General features: G+C 39.0%; 1 protein-coding gene across 1 annotated transcript; it reads right to left on the bottom strand.

Moving 5' to 3' along the window:
• Positions 1 to 11,105: 11,105 nt before the first annotated feature.
• On the bottom strand, positions 11,106 to 12,041 carry LOC129009045 (olfactory receptor 8B12-like). The gene has a single exon (XM_054441723.2). It carries the CDS (start codon positions 12,039 to 12,041, stop codon positions 11,106 to 11,108), a length of 936 nt encoding a protein of 311 aa, XP_054297698.2.
• Between the last annotated feature and the right edge of the window lie 7,033 nt (positions 12,042 to 19,074).

Genomic DNA, 19,074 nt, shown 5'->3' on the forward strand with positions numbered 1-19,074 from the left:
ATTTTGACTGCACCAATGTATCTCAGTTGTGATATTGCACCATAGTTTTGCAAGATGTTACCATTGGGAGAAACTGGGTAAAAGGTACATAGAATCTCTGCAGTGTTTTTTACAACTTCATATGAATCTTCAATTATATCAAAATCAAACATTTAATTTAAATAAATAAATAAATTTAGGTCAGACAGAGTGGCCCTTTCCACCTCGTGACTTCATACCTAAATGTCAGGACAGTAATCAAGACACATAAACAGAAGCTAAACCTGTGGCTCAAGATGCTCTGAAAACCGAACAAAAAGTCCTCAACAGCATAGAAAAATCAGATTTTTAAATACAAGTACAGGCGTGTTATACCCTGTACTAGGGTACAAAAGGAAACATGGGGAATAAACTGTACATGTAACAAACAAACAAAAATGGCCATGAGAATGTGAATGTAGACAGGAAAGAAGCATTGGTCACTTTTCTTAATTTGGGGAAGAAAAGGAGAAAGGCAGAAGAAGTATCAAGCAAAACTTTTAAGGATAAATCAGGTTCTCATAAGTTTAGAGGTAAAAGATTCAGTGAAGATGAAGAGATTGATGGTCTAAGAAACACAAGGAGATTTTGAGAAAATAAAATCCCAAAGAAGACAAGAATTTGACAAAATTTAACATCCATTCATTTTTTAAAATTTAACTTTTATTTTAAGTTTAGGGGTACAAGTACAGGTTTGTTACACAGGTAAACTTGTGTCATGGGGGTTTATTGTACAGATTATTTCGTCTCCCATGGATTAAGCCTAGTACCCGTTAGTTATTTTTCTTGATACTCTCTCTCCTCCCATCATCCACCCTCCAATAGGCCCCAGTGTGTATTGTTCCCACATATGTGTCCATGTGTTCTCATCATTTCACTCCAACTTGTAAGTGAGAACATGTAGTATTTGGTTTTCTGTTGCTGCAATAGTTTGCTAAAGATAATGGTCTCTAGCTCCATCCACGTTCCTGCAAACGATATGATCTCATTCTTTTGTATGACTGCATGGTATTCCGTGGTGTATATGTACCATATTTTCTTTATCCAGCCTACCATTGATGAACATTTAGGTTGATTTCATGTCTTTGCTATTGTGAATAGTGCTTCAATGAACATACAAGTGCATGTGTCTTTATAAAAGAATAGTTTATATTCCTTTGGGTATATACCCAGTAATGAGATTGATAGGTAAAACGGTATCTTTGTTTTTAGGTCTTTGATGAATAGCCACACTGTCCTTCAAATTGGTTGAACTAATTTGCACTCCCACCAACAGTGTATAAGTGTTCCTTTCTCTTTCACCAGCATCTGTTATTTTTTGGCTTTTTAAATAATAGCCATTCTCACTGGTATGAGATAGTACCTCATTGTGGTTTTGATCTGCATTTCTCTAATGATCAGTGATGCTGCATTTCTTTTTTATATGATTGTTGGTTGCATGTATGTCTTCTTTGGAGAAGTGTTTGTTCATGTTCTTTGCCCACTTTTTAATGGGATGGTTTTTTTTCTTATAAATTGGTTGAAGTTCCTTATACATGCTGGATACTAGACATTTGTCAGATGCACAGTTTGCAACTCATTCTGTAGGTTTTCTGTTCATTCTGTTGATAGTTTCCTTTGCTGTGCAGAAGCTCTGTAGTTTAATTAGATCCTGTTTGTCAGTTTTTGCTTTGTTGCAATCGCTCTTGGTATCTTTGTCATGAAATCTTTGCCCATTCCTATGTCCAGGATGGTATTGCCTAGGTTGCCTTCCAGGGTTTTTATAGTTTTGGGTTTTACATTTAAATCTTTAATCCATATTGAGTTAATTTTTGTATATGGTGTAAGGAAGGGGTCCAGTTTCTATCTTCTGCATATGGCTAGCCAGTTATCCCAGCACCTTTTATTGAATAGGGAATCTTTTCCCCAGTGCTTGTTTTTGTCAGGTTTGTTGAAGATCAGATAGTTGTAGGTGTGTGGCCTTATTTCTGGGTTCTCTGTTCTGTTCCATTGGCCTATATATCTGTTTTTTATAAGTATCATGCTGTTTTGGTTACTGTAACCCTATAGTATAGTTTGAAGTCAACATGATGCCTCCAGCTTTGTTCTTTTTGCTTAGAATTGCCTTGGCTATTCAGGCTCTATTTTGTTTCATATGAATTTTAAACTAGTTTCTTCTAGTTCTGTGAAGAATGCCAGTGGTAGTAGTTTCACAGGAATAGGATTGAATCTATAAATTACTTTGGGAAGTGTGGCCATTTTAATAGTATTGATTATTTCTATCCACGAGCATGGAATGTTTTTCCATTTGCTTGTATCATCTCTGATTTCTTTGAGCAGTTCTCCTTGTAAAGATCTTTTACCTCCCTGGTTACCTGTATTTCTAGGTAGTGTGTGTGTGTGTTGTGAATGGGATTGCATTCCTGATTTGGCCATTGGCTTGACTGGTTCCTATTTGGATGCCCTTAATTTCTTTCTCTTCCTTGATTGCCTTGGCCAGGACTCCAACACAGTTTTGAAAAGGAGTGGTGAAAGAGGGCATCCTTGTCTTATGCACGTTTTCAAGTGGAATGCTTCCAGCTTGTGCGCATTCAGTATGATGTTGGCTGTGGTTTGTCTCAGATGGATATTATTATTATGAGGTTTGTTCCTTCAATACCTAGTGTATCGAGAGTTTTTAACATGAAGGAGTGTTGAATTTTATACAAAGCCTTTTCTGCATCTATTGAGATCGTCATGTGGTTTTTGTCTTCAGTTCTGTTTGTGTGATGAATTACATTTATTAATTTGCATATGTTGAACCAACCTTGCATCTCAAGGATAGAGCCTACTTGATAATGGTGGATAAGCTTTCTGAAATGCTGCCGTATTTGCCAGTAATTTTTTGAGATTTTTTGCATTGATGTTCATCAAGGATATTGACCCAAAGTTTTCTTTTTTTGTTGTGTCTCTGCTAGGTTTTGCTATCAGGATGATACTGGCTTCATAGAATGAGTTAGGTAGAAGACTCTCTTCTTCAATTTTTTGGAATAGTTTTAGCAGGAATAGTACCAGCTCTCCTTTGTACATCTGATACAATTCAACTGTGAATCCATCTGGTCCTTGGCGTTTTAAAGTCTGTTTTGTCTGAAACTAGGATTGTAACCCCTGCTTTCTTCTGTTTTCCATTTGCTTGGTAGATTTTTCTCCATCTCTTCATTTTCAGCTTCAATGCATGTGAGATGGGTCTCTTGTAAACAGCATGCCAATGGGTCTTGGTTCTTTATCCAGCTTGCCACTCTGTGTCTTTTAATTGGGGCATTTAGCCCATTTACATTTAAGGTAGTATTGATATGTATGGATTTAATCCTGTCATCATGATGTTAGCTGATTAGTTTGCAAAGTTGTTTATGTAGTTGCTTTATAGTGTCACTGGTCTGTGTGCTTCAGTGTGTTTTTGTAGTGGCCAGTAGTGGTCTTTCCTTTCCATATTTAGTGCCTCCTTCAGGAGCTCTTGTTAAGGTAGATCTGGTGGTTACAAATTTCCTCAGTATCTGCTTGTCTGAAAAAGATCTTATTTCTCCTTCACTTATGAAGCTTAATTTGGTCAGATATGAAATTCTGGATTGGAATTTCTTTTTTTAAGAATGTTGAATATTGGCCCCCAGTATCTTCTGGCTTGTTAGGGTTTCTGATGAGAGGTCCACTGATAGCCTAATGGGCTTCCCTTTGTAGGTGATGTGACCTTTCTCTCTAGCTGCCTTTAACATTTTTTCTTTCATTTGACCTTAGAGAATCTGATGATTATGTGTCTTGGGGATGGTCTTCTTGTGAAGTATCTCACTGGGATTCTCTGCATTTCCTGAATTTGAATATTGCCCTCTCTAGAGGCAGACTGGGGAGAGAGCTAGATTGGGGAAGATCTCATGAATGATATCCTGAAATATGTTTTCCAAGTTACTTCCATTCTCCGCATTTCTTTCGGGGTCACCAATGAGTCATAGATTTGATCTCATTACATAATCTCATATTTCTGTTTTATTCATTCTTTTTCATTCTTTTTGCTCTGTTCTCATCTTACCATCTTATTTCAGAAAGCTGGGCTTCAAGCTCTGAGATTTTTTCCTCCACTTGGTCCATTCTGCTATTAATACTTATGATTGATTGCATTATGAAATTCTTGTAGTGTGCTTTTCAGCTCCATCAGGTCAGTTATGTTCTTTTCTATACTGGTTATTTTGTCTGTCAGCTCCTGCATTGTTTTATCATGATTTTTAGCTTCCTTGGATTGGGTTTCAATGTATTCCTGTAGCACAATGACCTTCATTCCTATCCATATTCTGAATTCTATTTCTGTCATTTCAAGCATCTCAGCCCAGTTCAGACCACTTGCTGGATAGGTGATGTGGTTGCTTGGAGGAAAGAAGGCACTCTGGCTTTTTGAGTTGTCAGGGTTCTTGCACTGATTCTTTTTCATCTTCGTGGGCTTATCTACCTTCAGTCTTTGAGGTTGCTGACTTTGGATGGATTGTTTTTTCCTTTCATCCTATTTGATGACCTTGAGGGTTTGATTGTGGTATAAGGTGGATTCAGCTGACTGGTTTTGTATGTGAAAGATTTTAGGTGGCCAACATTCAGCTCCCAACTCCTGGACTGTGTGCTCTAACTCTGGGGGACTTGTATTGTGCCCCAACTTTGTTTTCTGGCCACTTATGGTTAGTAATCCACTGCACTGGTTGGGGATGAGGTGTTCCTGGACTGCTGGTCACTACACTCTGATGGGTGGTGTCAGCCAAAGCATTTCATAGTGCAGTGACAGTATGATCTGTCCTTGTTCACACATGCCAGCAGCAGAGGTAACGGCAGGTGCAGCACAGTGCTAGTGGGTGCCGGGATGCCTGCCTCCCTGCAGGTGTTCACCACAGTGGCAGAGGCAACATAGCTGGGGGATGTTGGGGGCGGGCCTTGCTGGCAACTGTGTGCACAGTCACACTGGAGGTGGTGTTGGTTTGGGGGTGGGGCACTTGTAGGCACAAGTCTGGGTGCTTCCTCTGTGCCCCACAAGCAGGAGTGATCACTCAAGGCAAGGGAGTTTCCACTGTTAGCACAATGGTGGGGCACTGGTGGGAGTAGGGCTGGCTGGGTCTTTGCTTCCAAGGCTCAGTCTGCAATGGCAGTCAGGGGACGGCAGGGCAGACTGCACTCCTGCACACTGGCAAGGCAAGGAAAGCAAAACCTGCCCACGCAGGCACTCACCAGCAAAGCAAGGTGGGGAGTTGCCATGGGCCTTAAGGAAGCTACCATATGAGGAAAGAGGGAGCACGTGGGCTGGTGTGTGGCCATAGAGGCTGCCCTTTGGGAGCTCTCCACCAGTCAGGCACAATCTGCCAGTGCAGAAGCTATGATGCAGCCCCCATGGCACCTGAGACTGCCTTGCAGGCAGGCACAGCCAGGCTGAGGACCCAGGAGAGGCCGGCAGCCCAAGGGTTGCTCAGGTCAAACCAGCCCTGTCTGATGGGCAAGACTGCCCTGCAGAGTTGAGGTCTGACTGTCCTTCTTGGGCTAAAGTCTCCTATGGGAGTAAGTTGAGCCTAGGGGAATGGCTGTCCCTGCCCATGCTCTGCTACAGATACTCCCACACCAAACCCTCTGGACTCATAATCAGGCTTGCTGCCCCCACCACTTCTTTAAGCAGCCCTCCTTGCCAACTAGAGTGTCCATGGTGGCCAAAGGGTCTCCTCCTTCTGGGGTTCCAGAGCCCTGTGGTGAGAGCAGGTTGTTCCTTGCCAGTTCAACTCACTCATTCCCCTAGAGCTGTTGGGGGCCAGGAATGAGTCCTCGTGCATGGCAGCTCCATGCATATTCCCAGCTTTCTTCCCCTTCACCCCAGCTTCTGTGTCTTCCCTCCATCCACCCTCAGTGCCTTCCCTCTGAAGATCTGTTAGGAGCACGCCAGTCATTTCAGTCCCTCAGTAAAAGGTGCTCCACCTGGCTGCGTCTAGTCAGCTGTCTTGCCCTCCTCTTGTTTCCATTCATGTTTTTAAAATATTCATTAAATAAAGGAGTGATGGATACCTCTTTAAGATGGCAAAATATATACATTTCAGCCCAAAGCCAGCAACTTATTTGAGAACACTAGCATCAAAACCAGGATGCTTACAGCCTTCACTGTAAGCAATTATTTAACACTGTATTAAAGTTATTAGAAAATGCAGGTGTAAATGGGAAAGAAATAAGAGGCATAAGTGTCAGAAGGGAAAAATTACAGCTATCTCTATAGAGATAAAATTTATTATGTATTTGGAAAGCCTGAGAGAATCTATGGAAAAATCTCTACAAATAATAACAGTTACATTACAAAGTAGATAATTAACAGAGTAATACATAGAATGCATATATATAAGTAATAATAATATCTAATGAAAGATAAGACAAAATAAAACAAAATTCCCAAGCACAATTATAATAAGAAATATGCAAAACATAGATGAGGAATTATGAAACACTCTTAAAAGATACTATAGTAGACCCCCAAGACATGGAAAGGCATATCACAGTTTATGACTGGAAGCCTCAAGATCCAAAGATTTTGATTCTCCTTAAATTTACTTCTAAATTTAAGATGCAATCTTAAATGCATCTGTGCAGCAAATATGCCATCAGGTTTTTTTCTGGAGCTAGACAGATTAATTATAAAGATTATGGTTAAACATGAATAGTCAGCAAAACCCTAAAAAAGAGGAACAATATGTGGGAGGTTACCCTCAAGATATGAAAACATAATGAAGCTTCTACAGTTAAAGTAGTGTGATATTGGCTTATGGGCAGACAGATACATAGACCAATGGAACAGAATGGAAAAACACAGAAATAGCCCAGCTGCCTTTGAAATTTAGTATGAGATAAAGGCAGGAGCTCAAAAGTAGAAAAAAGAGGGACTATTTAATAAATGACAATAAAATAACTGGATAACCATAAGAAAAAAGACAAAGTTGGATCTATTCCTCACATGATACACTGGTATAATTTCTAAACAGATGAGACATCCCAATGTAAAAGAATGAAGCCATAAAAATATTATTAAAAAATGTATTTTCTTCATAACCTAAGAAGTGACAAAACACTTCTAACTTTGATTAAAATACCTGAAACAATAAAAGATTAATACATTTAAGTTAAAAAAAAATGTATCATGAGAAAAGTCAAAAACCAAATCACAAATTGGAAAAAAAAAATACATGCAACTTACACCTCAGACAAAAAGCTATTATTCCTAATAATACTTGAAAAGATCTTAAAACTTGAAAAGATCAAAATCCTAATAGTTAAGTGGGGAAAAGGTACAAAACAAATAGACCATACAGGAATACCAATAGCCATTAAAAACATGAAAACATCCCCAGTCTTTCTCATAATAAGAGAAATGCAAAATTAAACAACACAAAAACTGTTTCTCACCTATCAGTTTGGAAAATTTGAAAATTCTGAGAAGATGCTGGGTTGGAGAGACTATAGGAAAGTAGGCACTGTCATTCACTGCTACGGAAAATACAAATGCCTGTTCTCCCCAAAGTCATCCACAGATTCAAGACAATTCCATTAAAATTTCAGAAGGTTATTTTTGTTGGAATTTATGTTTGTTCTAAAAACTAATATGGAAATTCAAAGGACCTAATATAGCCAAAACAACTCTTTAAATGGTGAATGATGATGGAGGACTTACACTAACTGATTTCAAGAATTATCCTAAAGCTACAGTAATCAAAACTGTGTGATATTGCTCTCAAGATAGATAAATGAAAGGGACAGAAGAGAGAGAACAGAAACAGACACACACAAATAGGATCAGCTGAATTTTAACTAAGATGAACAACCACAGGAAAGCTATGTGCAAAAAAATTATTATTATTATAGATAATAATTAATAATCCATGCCTCACAATATGCACAAAGATAAACTCAAAATGGGTTACAGATACAAATATAAGAAAATGCAAAACTTCTGCAATAAGGTGAGGAGAAAATCTTTGTAATATTTCTTAAACAAAAAGTTTGGATATAAGAACAAATCTACAATTCATGAATTTAAAAAGTGATAAATTGGACTTCACTAAAATTAAGAACTTCTGTTAAGAGAATTAAAAGATAAGCCATGAACTATTTGAAAATTTAAAATTTGATAAATGAGTATTAGGCTTATTACCTGGATGACAAAATAATCTGCACACCAAATCCCAGTGACATACAATTTACCCATGTAACAAACCTGTACATAAGACCTCTCAGCCTAAAATAAAAGTTTGAAGTAAAAATAAAATAAAATAAAACTTGAAAAAGGACTTGAATCCTTTTTTGACTCAAACTTTTTTGAAAACCATTTGGCAGTATTTATAAAAACTAAATATTATGTCTACCCTATTATCAAGCAAGTCCACATCTAGTTACATACCCAAAAGAAATGTTTCCATAGTTCAACCAAAATACGTGTTCACAAATGTTCATAGAAGCTTTATTAATAATAAGCAAAAACTTGAAACTAACTGTTCATTAACAGGATAAATAATTGTATATTCACATAATGGGATACTACACAGAGACAAAATAATAATGTTAATCTCTGCATACATGCAACAATACAGATGAGTATCACAGCCTTTATGTTGGGGAAAAGAAACCAGAAACAGTACAGCACATGTTGATATGAATAGTGGCTAGCTCTGGGAGTGGGTGTTGAGAGAGGGTAGTGTTCACTGGGAATGAACAAGAGAAAACCTTCTAAGGTGGTTGAAAGCATTTTACATCTTAATCCAGATTGTGGTTACACAGGCACATACATATGAAAAAGTTCAGTGAGTTACACGCTTAAAATTTGTACACTTTACTGTAAGTTAGCATACAACATATTATAAAGTTAGTGTCTATTTTATTTTATTACTGATATTGGACTGCATACCCACCACACCCACCCCACTCCCAAATTATAGGTCCCTTGGATTCAGTGGTCTATTCAATCCCATCTAAACCACAATCCTGCCACTGTACGCTTATTCTTTTCATTTCACCAACATTGAACAGAATCATCGTAGCGCAAACTAAACATTTCTCCAAACTTCCCTTATTTACCAGTAGAAGGGGACTTCCCTACAGAAAAGTTCCTAAGCATTTCACTTATCATTGCTTCTCAAAGAAAGTTTACCACTCCTGGTGGGTTTAGATTCTTTATATACAGCTATATTCCCCTTTACATAATATTGGGGATGTATTAGCTTATCTAGAGAGCACCATTGCTTCACCACATGTCCCATTATTAAAATATCATGGCTTTCTGCAAGGCCTGAAAATTTAATATCAATTGTCTCTTCTAATAAGCAACTGCCGCTGGGCACAGTGGATCACGCCTGTAATCCCAGCACTTTGGGAGGCCAAGGCGGGTGGATCACGCGGTCAGGAGTTTGAGACCAGCCTAGCCAAGAGACCAGCCTGGCCAATATGGTGAAACTCCGTCTCTACTAAAAATACAAAAATTAGCCGGGCGTGGTGATGGGCGCCTTTAATCCTAGATACTCGGGAGGCTGAGGCAGGAAAATTGCTTGAACCCAGGAGGCAGAGGCTGCAGTGAGCCGAAGATTGCGCCATTGCACTCCAGCCTAGGTGACAGAGCGAGACTCCAACTCAATATAAATAAATAAATAAATAAATACATAAATAAATAAATAAGCAACTGCTTGGTGCTGCCCTGATATGTGCCTCAATCTATTTTCTGCTCTGTTACTTCCTCTAGACCAGTAACATCCATTAGAAAGTAATGCAAACCATGTATGTAATTTTAAATTTTCTAGTACATATGTTAAAAAACTGAACAGAAATTATTTTAATGATATATTTTATTTAACATAATATATCCAAAATGTTATTTCAACATATAATTAATATAAAAATTATCAATGGGGGCCGGGCACAGTGGCTCAAGCCTGTAATCCTAGCACTTTGGGAGGTCGAGGCGGGTGGATTGTCTGAGCTCAGGAGTTTCAGACCAGCCTGGGCAACAAGGTGAAAACCCGTCTCTACTAAAATACCAAAAGAAAAAAAAAAATCAATGAGATGTTTTGTATTTTTTATAATAATTCTTCAAAGATCTAATGTGCATTTTATACTTACATTGAACACTTAGAGTATGTATCAATATGGATGATCACTTTTCAAGTGTTCAATAGACATGCATGGCTAGTCACTACCATATTGGATAGTACAGCTCCCAATCATCTTGAACAACATACTTCTCCATAAGACCTCTAACACCCAAGTTAACCCTTGAAATGAAACTCCAGATGCTGTCTCTGTTGGTCTTAAAATAACATATGACACCTCCACCCAACATCTTTACATCCCTTAAAATTTTATATCTGTCCCTTGGAAGTTCTAAACCACTAAACTAGTTCTAAACCCTAGGGCTCCACTCACCAAGTCAGTGGGCCCCACGCTTACTTCTATATGAAACCTAACATACTTCCCACTTACACATTATAAAATTCATCAAACACTGATCTTGTCATTTTGCCAAGACCACCTCAACAAAACGTTTCACCTCCTACGTTCTTGCAAAAAGTGATACATTAAAATTATCCTGTGAAAAATAGCATGAAATTACTGCGAATATATTTAGAACTTAAATTTGTTAGGTCAACTAGCATGTGAAATGAAACTTTCCAAAAAGAGATGAGACAATAAAGAATAGCATAAAGGAAAACAATGTGGATTGGGATTCGAGCTGGGATTCCAGTCCCAGGTCTAGCACTAGGTAATTTTATGTTCCTGGGCAAATACACAAATACTTCTGAGTCTGCAATGTGTGGTGTATTATATAAAGGGGAAAGATAAAATTATTCCTAAGCCTCATTCAACATTGAATATTCTATAGGTGTAGAAACTTTTTCATAAAACAAGGAAGAGATGGGGGTGACGGTGGGGAAGAATAAATCCACTCAGAAAACAGAGTTAAAATTTTCTCTGTGTATAGGATGGAAAGCACTGGAAGCTTAGATTCTTCACTGAAAAAAAAATCGTCACAAAAACAACCTGATTTAAAAAAAAAATCCTAGTATCTCTTTTCTCAGTTTCGAAAATTTTTTTCAAGAAAAGCTTATTCTTGGAAAGGTTCTCTTCAGAGCAAGTTTGACATCCTTATTCCTCAGGCTATAGATTAATGGGTTAAACATGGGCACCACAATGGTGTGGAACAGGGAGGACACTTTCCCCTGGTCCAGGGGTAAAATGGAAGGGGGTTTGAGGTACATAAAAGCTCCTGACCCAAAGAAAAGAGAAACTGCAATTACGTGGGAGCTGCAGGTACTGAAGGCTTTAGACCTGCCCTCAGCAGAACTAACGCGGAGAATGCTGGAAAGAATAAAACCATAAGAGATAAAAATGGCAACAATGGGCACCCCAATGCCAACGGTCACAACAATAAAGATGACCAGGACATTTATGTAAGAGCCGTTGCAGGAGAGCTCAAGAAGGGGAAGGATGTCACACATGTAGTGATTGACGAGGTTGTCTGCACAAAAGGTGAGAAACACTATATTTCCTCTATGAGCCACAGCCCCCAAAACCTCCATCCCGTAGACACCCAACAAAAGGAGCAAACACATCTGGGGAGACATGGTGACCGTGTACAACAGTGGGTTACAGATGGCCACGTAGCGGTCATATGCTATCGCTGACAGGATGAAGGACTCAGAAAAGACAAAGAAACAAAAGAAGAAGAGCTGAGTCATACACCCTGTGAAGGAAATAATGTTCTTCCTTGAGACAAAACTCATCAGCATTTTGGGAATGATAGCAGTAGAGAAACTAAAATCTACGAGGGACAAGTTGAAGAGGAAAAAGTACATGGGAATATGCAGGTGAGAGTTGAGCCCTATCAGGATTATCAAGCCCAGGCTCCCCACCACCGTGACCGCGTAGAAACCTAGAAACAGGAAGAGGAGGGGAATCTGGAGTCCCGGCTGGTGGATTAAGCCTGCGAGGATAAACTCTGTCACTGAGGAGGAGTTCTCGGCAACCATTCTCCTCTAGGAAAAGCTGTGAAGGAAAAAGAGTCACTGAGAGAACGAGAAAGAATCCTCCCCTTCTTAAGAATGACATCGGAGCAGAGAGATTATTGAATTTCTAGAAAATATTTCGTTATTCCCTTTCTGTTTTCACCTTCCCCAAGTGCCTTTAGCCATCCTGGTAACTGTTTGAGGGTGACATTTGCAGAGTGAAGGCTGCTGAGACTAAGGAGAGAGTCGGCAGAGTTGAGCTGGAACAACCCTCCAACCCTCGCGGTGGCCCTCCCCTCTGTGTACTTCATTCCCTCTACAGCCCTTGATCAAGTTGGTAAAACCGGCGGCTCTTCTCTGGAGAGGTGGGAACCACTTGACCTTTCCAGACCTTCTACTTTGGGGTCTGTACTAAACGGAGCAGTAAGATGACGTTGTATTGTCCACAGTCTTTACCGGCATGGCTGTGGAATTAGCATAGGATAATAAGGATGGAGTAATTATGTAATGTTATTCATTAAAAGCTAAGAAAAAAGAAGAGAAACATTTACCAAATGTGTCTGAATGCTGTCTGGCATTACAACCATCACCATTCGACAAATGAGGATACCAAGACTAAGCCACTTGCACAAAGCTCCAGTGCAACTGAGTTGCAGCAGCAGGGAAACTCCGTGGTCTGGCTCCCCTAGTCTGAGCTTTTAACCACTCTGCTGCGGCACCCGGTGGCTCAGACAGCCACTCACCCCCTACAGCTTGGAGCCACAGTGCTGGTCTCTACTGCCTCTCGCCCATCTCTTTTGCAGAAATCCAAATGGCCTTGCTGTAAAGAAAGTGACAACTTGGAGCCCAGACCCCCTCTGCTTCTGCTTCTCCACTTTGAGGATCAAAACCTCCAATTTATCTTGATTCTTTTGCTGAGATGAAGAACACTATCTCTGATCATGGCTTTGCCCCGAGGCTTCTGCCCAGCTTCCAGAGATGAGACAGCAGTCTTTCCTAACACTGTAGATAACAAGCGTCTGGAGAGTTTTATTCTGGAGTAGAGACCTCAGAGTAGTTACAGAGGCTCCCTCAGGGCCATTGCCAGAGACCAAGTTCCCTGAGGAAAAGGAGATGTTTGTTTTCACACTTGATAATGCTCCACGGGGCTTTTAATGACCTAATCTTTCATTCAGGTCGCATCGTTTTAAGCACAATTTTTCTTGCTACCTTGTATTGAGAACTTACTGTGTACCAAACACTGTATCTGACCCAGCACCTTCATACAGACACCAAGGATCCAACAACAATGTCCAGACAATTTTACCTCATTTATTTCTCACAATACCTTCATAAATTAGACATGTTAATCTCCACTTTAAAAGTGAGAAGCACACGCAGCTAATAGATTCTAGAATCTTGAGTCAAACTCTGGTCTGTCCAGCTCCAAATGTCACAGGGGCGAGGGACCCTGCTGAGCTTCTTAAGCAATCACAAGACACTTAATGTGTGTAACTGACAACACCCAATTTTGTCTCCAGACACCAGAGTTGGCTCCTCTACACATTTTCAAAACCATTTTCAGGAGGGGATCTCATTAATACAGGGACTAATACAGTTTCCTGTGGCAACTAGCCTTTCACACCCGTAACCAGGGGCTTTTGTGTATTAAGGGTGATAGATTTCATAGCCAAGAAATAAATCTCTATTTGGGGAAATTAGACCTTCAGTATGCCAACAGGTTAGATATGTTTTTGATCCTGCTTCGATGGCAGAAATATTCTTGGAGAAGTTATAAAATCTTAACACAAAAGCAGAAGTCCATCTTCAGGCAAGTCCAAGTGAAACCACCACACACAAGCCTGTGTGTTTATGAGGACGTGCACATATGTCAGTCAAGACATGGTCACCCTCAGCTCAGTCTCAGCAATGAGGTTGCCTCATCTGTCGCTATACACTTAGAATTGTCCACACCCCGGAGTGACCCTAATGGATCCCAATCCCTGTCTCAGTCCCACTGCACAAAAGTTACAAAGGAAGAAAAATAATTCATTAAACAAAATGTACATGAGTCCATTAAGCAGGCTTTCCTTCAGATCCAAGTGCAAAGAAGACATTGGAGGTTCTCTGGAAGCTCTATGGGGAACTTTGTCTGTTACTTCAGAGACAGTTGCCATGGCAACTACATTTCCAAATTCATCTTAGGCAAGGCTTCTCTAAAGCCGTGTTACCTGATGACTCACTTCAGTACAAGCAGCAAGCAAAAAAAAAAAAACCTATCTGAAAAAATTTTTTCTTCTTATATCTATTTCTTACTTAAACTATATATTATACATGTTACATTACAGAGCATGTGAACATTTACATGCAATAAAATATCTTTACATATATGTCTCATGCATGTGTGTTAGCTCTCAGACTTCTGGTAGATCATCAAGTGGTGACAGTATGGCACCGGGTCAATCACTAAACTTACTAGTTTCCCAACCACAATAAGAAGAAGCACAAACCTGGCCAGAGAGGAGAGACGGCACTTGAAATAGTCATTTCAATAGCATTCAAATAGCCTTAATTAACTCCTGAGAAAGAAGATAGAATTAAATTCATCTATCACCAGTCATATGAGTCTGCAAAGTCCTTAATGTTAAATTGATTTAATAAGTGTATTTAGCATGTATAGTAATATGTGAGGTCAGGGATACAAAAGGCATGGTTTGTGCCAGAAAGAAATGCGTAGTCTAGTAGAAACACCTCCCATATTGGCTCATCTTTCTACTTCTGTCCCTCCATATTTCACATTTACCAGGATTCAATTCCGTGCCTTGTTTCCACGCTTTTTCTGCTTCCTTAAATTCTCAGTGTGTTACTTTGTTTCATGGCTTCAAACAAACCCTCTATATGGATGGCTGCCAAATTTGTGTCTTTAGTTCTCAGTTTCCTGTTAAGCTCCTTCCCTATGTATCCCACATTTATTTTGGATATTTCTAAGAGGCTGTTTTCCAATCATCCCCAAACTTGAGTACAAAGATGAGTATACGGCTCTTTACCCCAAAAGTAAATGTCTGCTCAACCATTCCCTTTATTTGGCTGTAATCAATGATGAGAATGTAGAATGTAGAACTTATAAAGTTAATCTAAATCCTGGCTGTTCTAGAACCATCCCAGTTTATGCCTATTCTCTCAGAAAAATTACTAGTATCTCCCCTTTCCTTCTGAAATATGTCCCAGTTGAATAAGCATTCAGAGCATGAACTTTGGAATCTGGCAGAACTCAGCTCAAATCTCTGACACTTACAGACTGTGTGATCTTGGGAACTTTGTTTAACCCTTCTATGAGTTTCTAGTGTTGTAATGTTAAAATGGGAAAAATACTGGTAATTAAAGGATTGTTTTAATGAATAAATAATGCACCTTCTGGCACAAAGACACATAAAAAAACTATTATTATTTATTATTATTTCATAAATAATTCTTTTAAGTGTATTACTTTTAATTTTTATTAAATAAAATTTACTTATCATTTATTAGAGTAATAACAATTACTATCTCCTTGGAAAGAAGTAATTGCAGAATGGGCTAGAACAGGAAGAGACTGAAGGCAGGGAAATCAGCTCAGAGGCTTTACACAAGAGTAGAAACAGGATGAACAGTGCCACGTGTTATGATATTACGATGAAATGCAAAACAGGGTTTGGCATCTCTGTGCTTGGAGAGAGAAAAACAGAGACGAGGAGACATACATCAAGTTTGATTACGTTTTCAAGCCCAGGAAAACAGGAGCAGAATGACAAGAATGGAGAAATAAGGAGGGAGAAGGGTAAAGAGCTGAGTTTTAGACAAAAATATGAAATATTAATAGGACCTCCAAATGACAAGGATCAGAAATAAATAGGAAACTGAAAATCAGAACTTGGGTAAAGGGATCAGATACAAATAGAGGAATCATCTGAGCAGAAGTGGTCGTGGAAAAATGGGGAAATAGCCACAAGGAGGAGTGTTTAAAGACAGAATAATCGGGACAAGGATTGACTCTTTCAAAAACGCCAACAAATAGGTAATGAAAGAAGGACATTGACAAAAGGAAATGTCAAAAAATAAAAATAAAAAAGCGAATGTAGCAACTGAGAGCAAACATTTGAGAAGAAAAATATCTGGAATTAAACCCCAACTGTGTTGCTCATTTCCCGGGTGAACTTGAGTAAGTTACTTAACCCAGTTAAGACTCAGCAACCCTTTGTAAAAAAAAAAAAATAGGGATAACAATATTGAATTTGCAGATGTTTGTGAGAATTACATTGTGCCCCAATGAATATTCATTTAGTCAATATTAGTGGAATTTATAAAATGTCACAGAAGCCAAAGGTGGAGAGAATTTCAAGAGTGAGGAATATATGTTACCAAGAGTTTCATGGGAAGAAAAACTGAAAAATAAGCTTAAACTAAGTCATTCTCTCACCTTTCTATTCACTCATTTTTCCATATCACTCTTACAGTGCTTAGTCTAATAAAATTTTATACTATTCATTGATTATTTCAAGACTATATTCCATAAGGCCCAACTAGATTAAATACTTCTTCAAGGAAAATTTTAAATCCTATAGCTTTGGGGGTACACTAACATAATCATTATTTATCAGATGACGAATACTTTATAGATAGTCTTCAAAAAATGAAGAATGTAATAAACTTGCATGTAAATATAATGCAATAAAAATCCATATTACAAAACCATAATTCTGGGGATTTTCTTAACTACCTGAAATAATTTGCCACATTTTATTCTCATGAAAAAAGTAATTTGAGCTACACATAATTAAATTTACTGAAACTAAGTTAGAAGGCTTCACTATGTTAACGTTGATACTGACATTCATTGACACTGAAATGACAATGATGCCAGAAGATTTCTGTCTGTCAAGGTCAAAGTGTTTGTAGAAGACACCTCCCCCTTTCTTATAGGTGCTGGCAAAAGAAAGTAGCTAAATGGCAGAAATTGCTCTGAAGGCTTTAGCTAGAGAGCTGCCAAGAAACTTAAAACTTCTCAAAACTGAATTCTCTTTCCTAGGGGACTTAAATTCTGGAAAAGTGCTAATTTATGCAAAGATACTGTAAAATCTATCATTTACAAGGAGTGTAAAGAGTACAAAAGAAATCAAGACTGTGCTGGAAAGTACAATATGGTGGGGTTAATCAGGACAAACCTATAAAAAACCTTCAAGCAATTTACTGGAAGTGAAGTACGTGGTTTGATGAGTAGAAGCAGGGAAATTATTCTAAGCATAACAGAGACATCTTAATTGACTAATAATAAAATTAAATTAAATGTCTTTTATGTGCAAAGAAACTAAGCAGTTTTATAAAGAAAGCAAGTTAACAACGTTTTCTTGTTGGATAGACTCCTCTCTAATCCTAATTGCAGGATTGAAGAGACTGTCTACAATTTCTAAAGACTTCTGAAAAGAAAAGCCACACACTCTCTCAGTGATGCATTCCAATGTTTTGCAAAGCTTTCTCTCAGGAACTTTATTCTGGTGACTAACAAAAATCAAGAGGCAATGTAGCATCCTAGACAGATGCTACGATTAGGAGTCTAAAGATCTGACTCTGGTCATGCAGTCTTGGAGAAGTAACTAAGTTGTGCTTGCCTAGAAATTCCTCCTCTATAAAAAAAAATTAAAACCCGCCTTATAGATTGCTTGAGCCCAAGAGTTTCAGAACAGCCTGGGCAACATAGTGAGACCTTGTCTCTATTTTATTTTATTTAAGAAAGAATTACTAGACCAGCCAAGAAGCAGGAAAATGTGGACCATAACCCAAAAGAAAAATTGGTTACTAAAAAGAGATTTTTTAAATGATAGAAATGATATTCGTGAAAGAGGGCTTTAAAACAACTGTTGGGCTGGACACAGTGTCTCATGCCTGTAATCCCAGCACTTTGGGAGGCCAAGGCAGGCGATCACTTGAGCTCAGGAGTTTGCAACCAGCCTGGGCAACGTGGTGAGACTCTGTCTCTACAAAAACTACAAAAATTAGCTGGACATGGTGGCACGCCCCTATAGTCCCAGTTACTCAGGAGGCTGAGGTAGAAGGATCGCTTGAGCCCATGAGGCAGAGGTTTCAGTGGGCCCAGATCGCACCACTAAACTCCAGCCCGTAACCCCAGCACTTTGGGAGGCCAAGGTGGGCAGGTCACGAGGTCAGGAGATCGAGACCATCCTGGCCAACATGGTGAAACCCCATCACTACTAAAATCCAAAAAATTAGCCAGGTGCGGTGGCACGCGCTTGTAGTCCCAGCTACTGGGTAGGCTGAGGGAGGGGAATCGCTTGGGCCCAGGAGGTAGAGGTTGCGGTGAGCTGAGATCGTGCCACTGCACTCCAGCCTGGTGACAGAGCTACACTCCGTCTCAAAAAAAAAAAAAAAAAAAAATGTAAAAGACTGTTATAACTATTCCCAGGAAGTTAAAGGAAAACGTGAACAGAGAGAAGACACGAGAAAGAGCCAGTGGAACATCTAGGTATGAAAACTACAACATCCAAAATAAGGCTAAGATAATTCCACTCCCACTTCTCTCACTAACACAACAAACTTCTTCAAAAATCCCTGTAAGGTCAATGGTTTGCTTTGCTGGACAAGACCCCTCCCTTACTAGGCAAAAAATCAATTCAAATTTGAAGTTTTAAATTGATTGTTTGAGTTGTGATCTCGTGTTTTGACAATTATGAGGTTCCACCAAGGTTATTCTGAGGACTCTAACTTGAAAATAAATAAAGGTGTGCTCACCAGGAAAAAAAAAACAAAACAAAACACCTGCCTTATATATGCCACAACATTCTTGAATAGGTCAAACCAGCAGTTGTTAAATTTGATGAATATTTTTCAGTCTCTTTTTACTTGACGCAGGGGACAGCTAACTCCTTGAAACGCTCATTTTCCTTCTTTCAAGACACATCATCCTTCCAATCGTCCTCCAACTTCTGGCTACTTCTCAGTCTCCTTCAAGGGCAAAAGTTGGGTATTCCTCAGGGTTCTAGCCTCAGTCTTCTTCTCTCAGCTTTCTACTTATGCACTCCAAAAT

Source organism: Pongo pygmaeus, chromosome 9 (genome assembly GCF_028885625.2).
Source record: "Pongo pygmaeus isolate AG05252 chromosome 9, NHGRI_mPonPyg2-v2.0_pri, whole genome shotgun sequence".
Taxonomy (NCBI): Eukaryota; Metazoa; Chordata; class Mammalia; order Primates; family Hominidae; genus Pongo; species Pongo pygmaeus.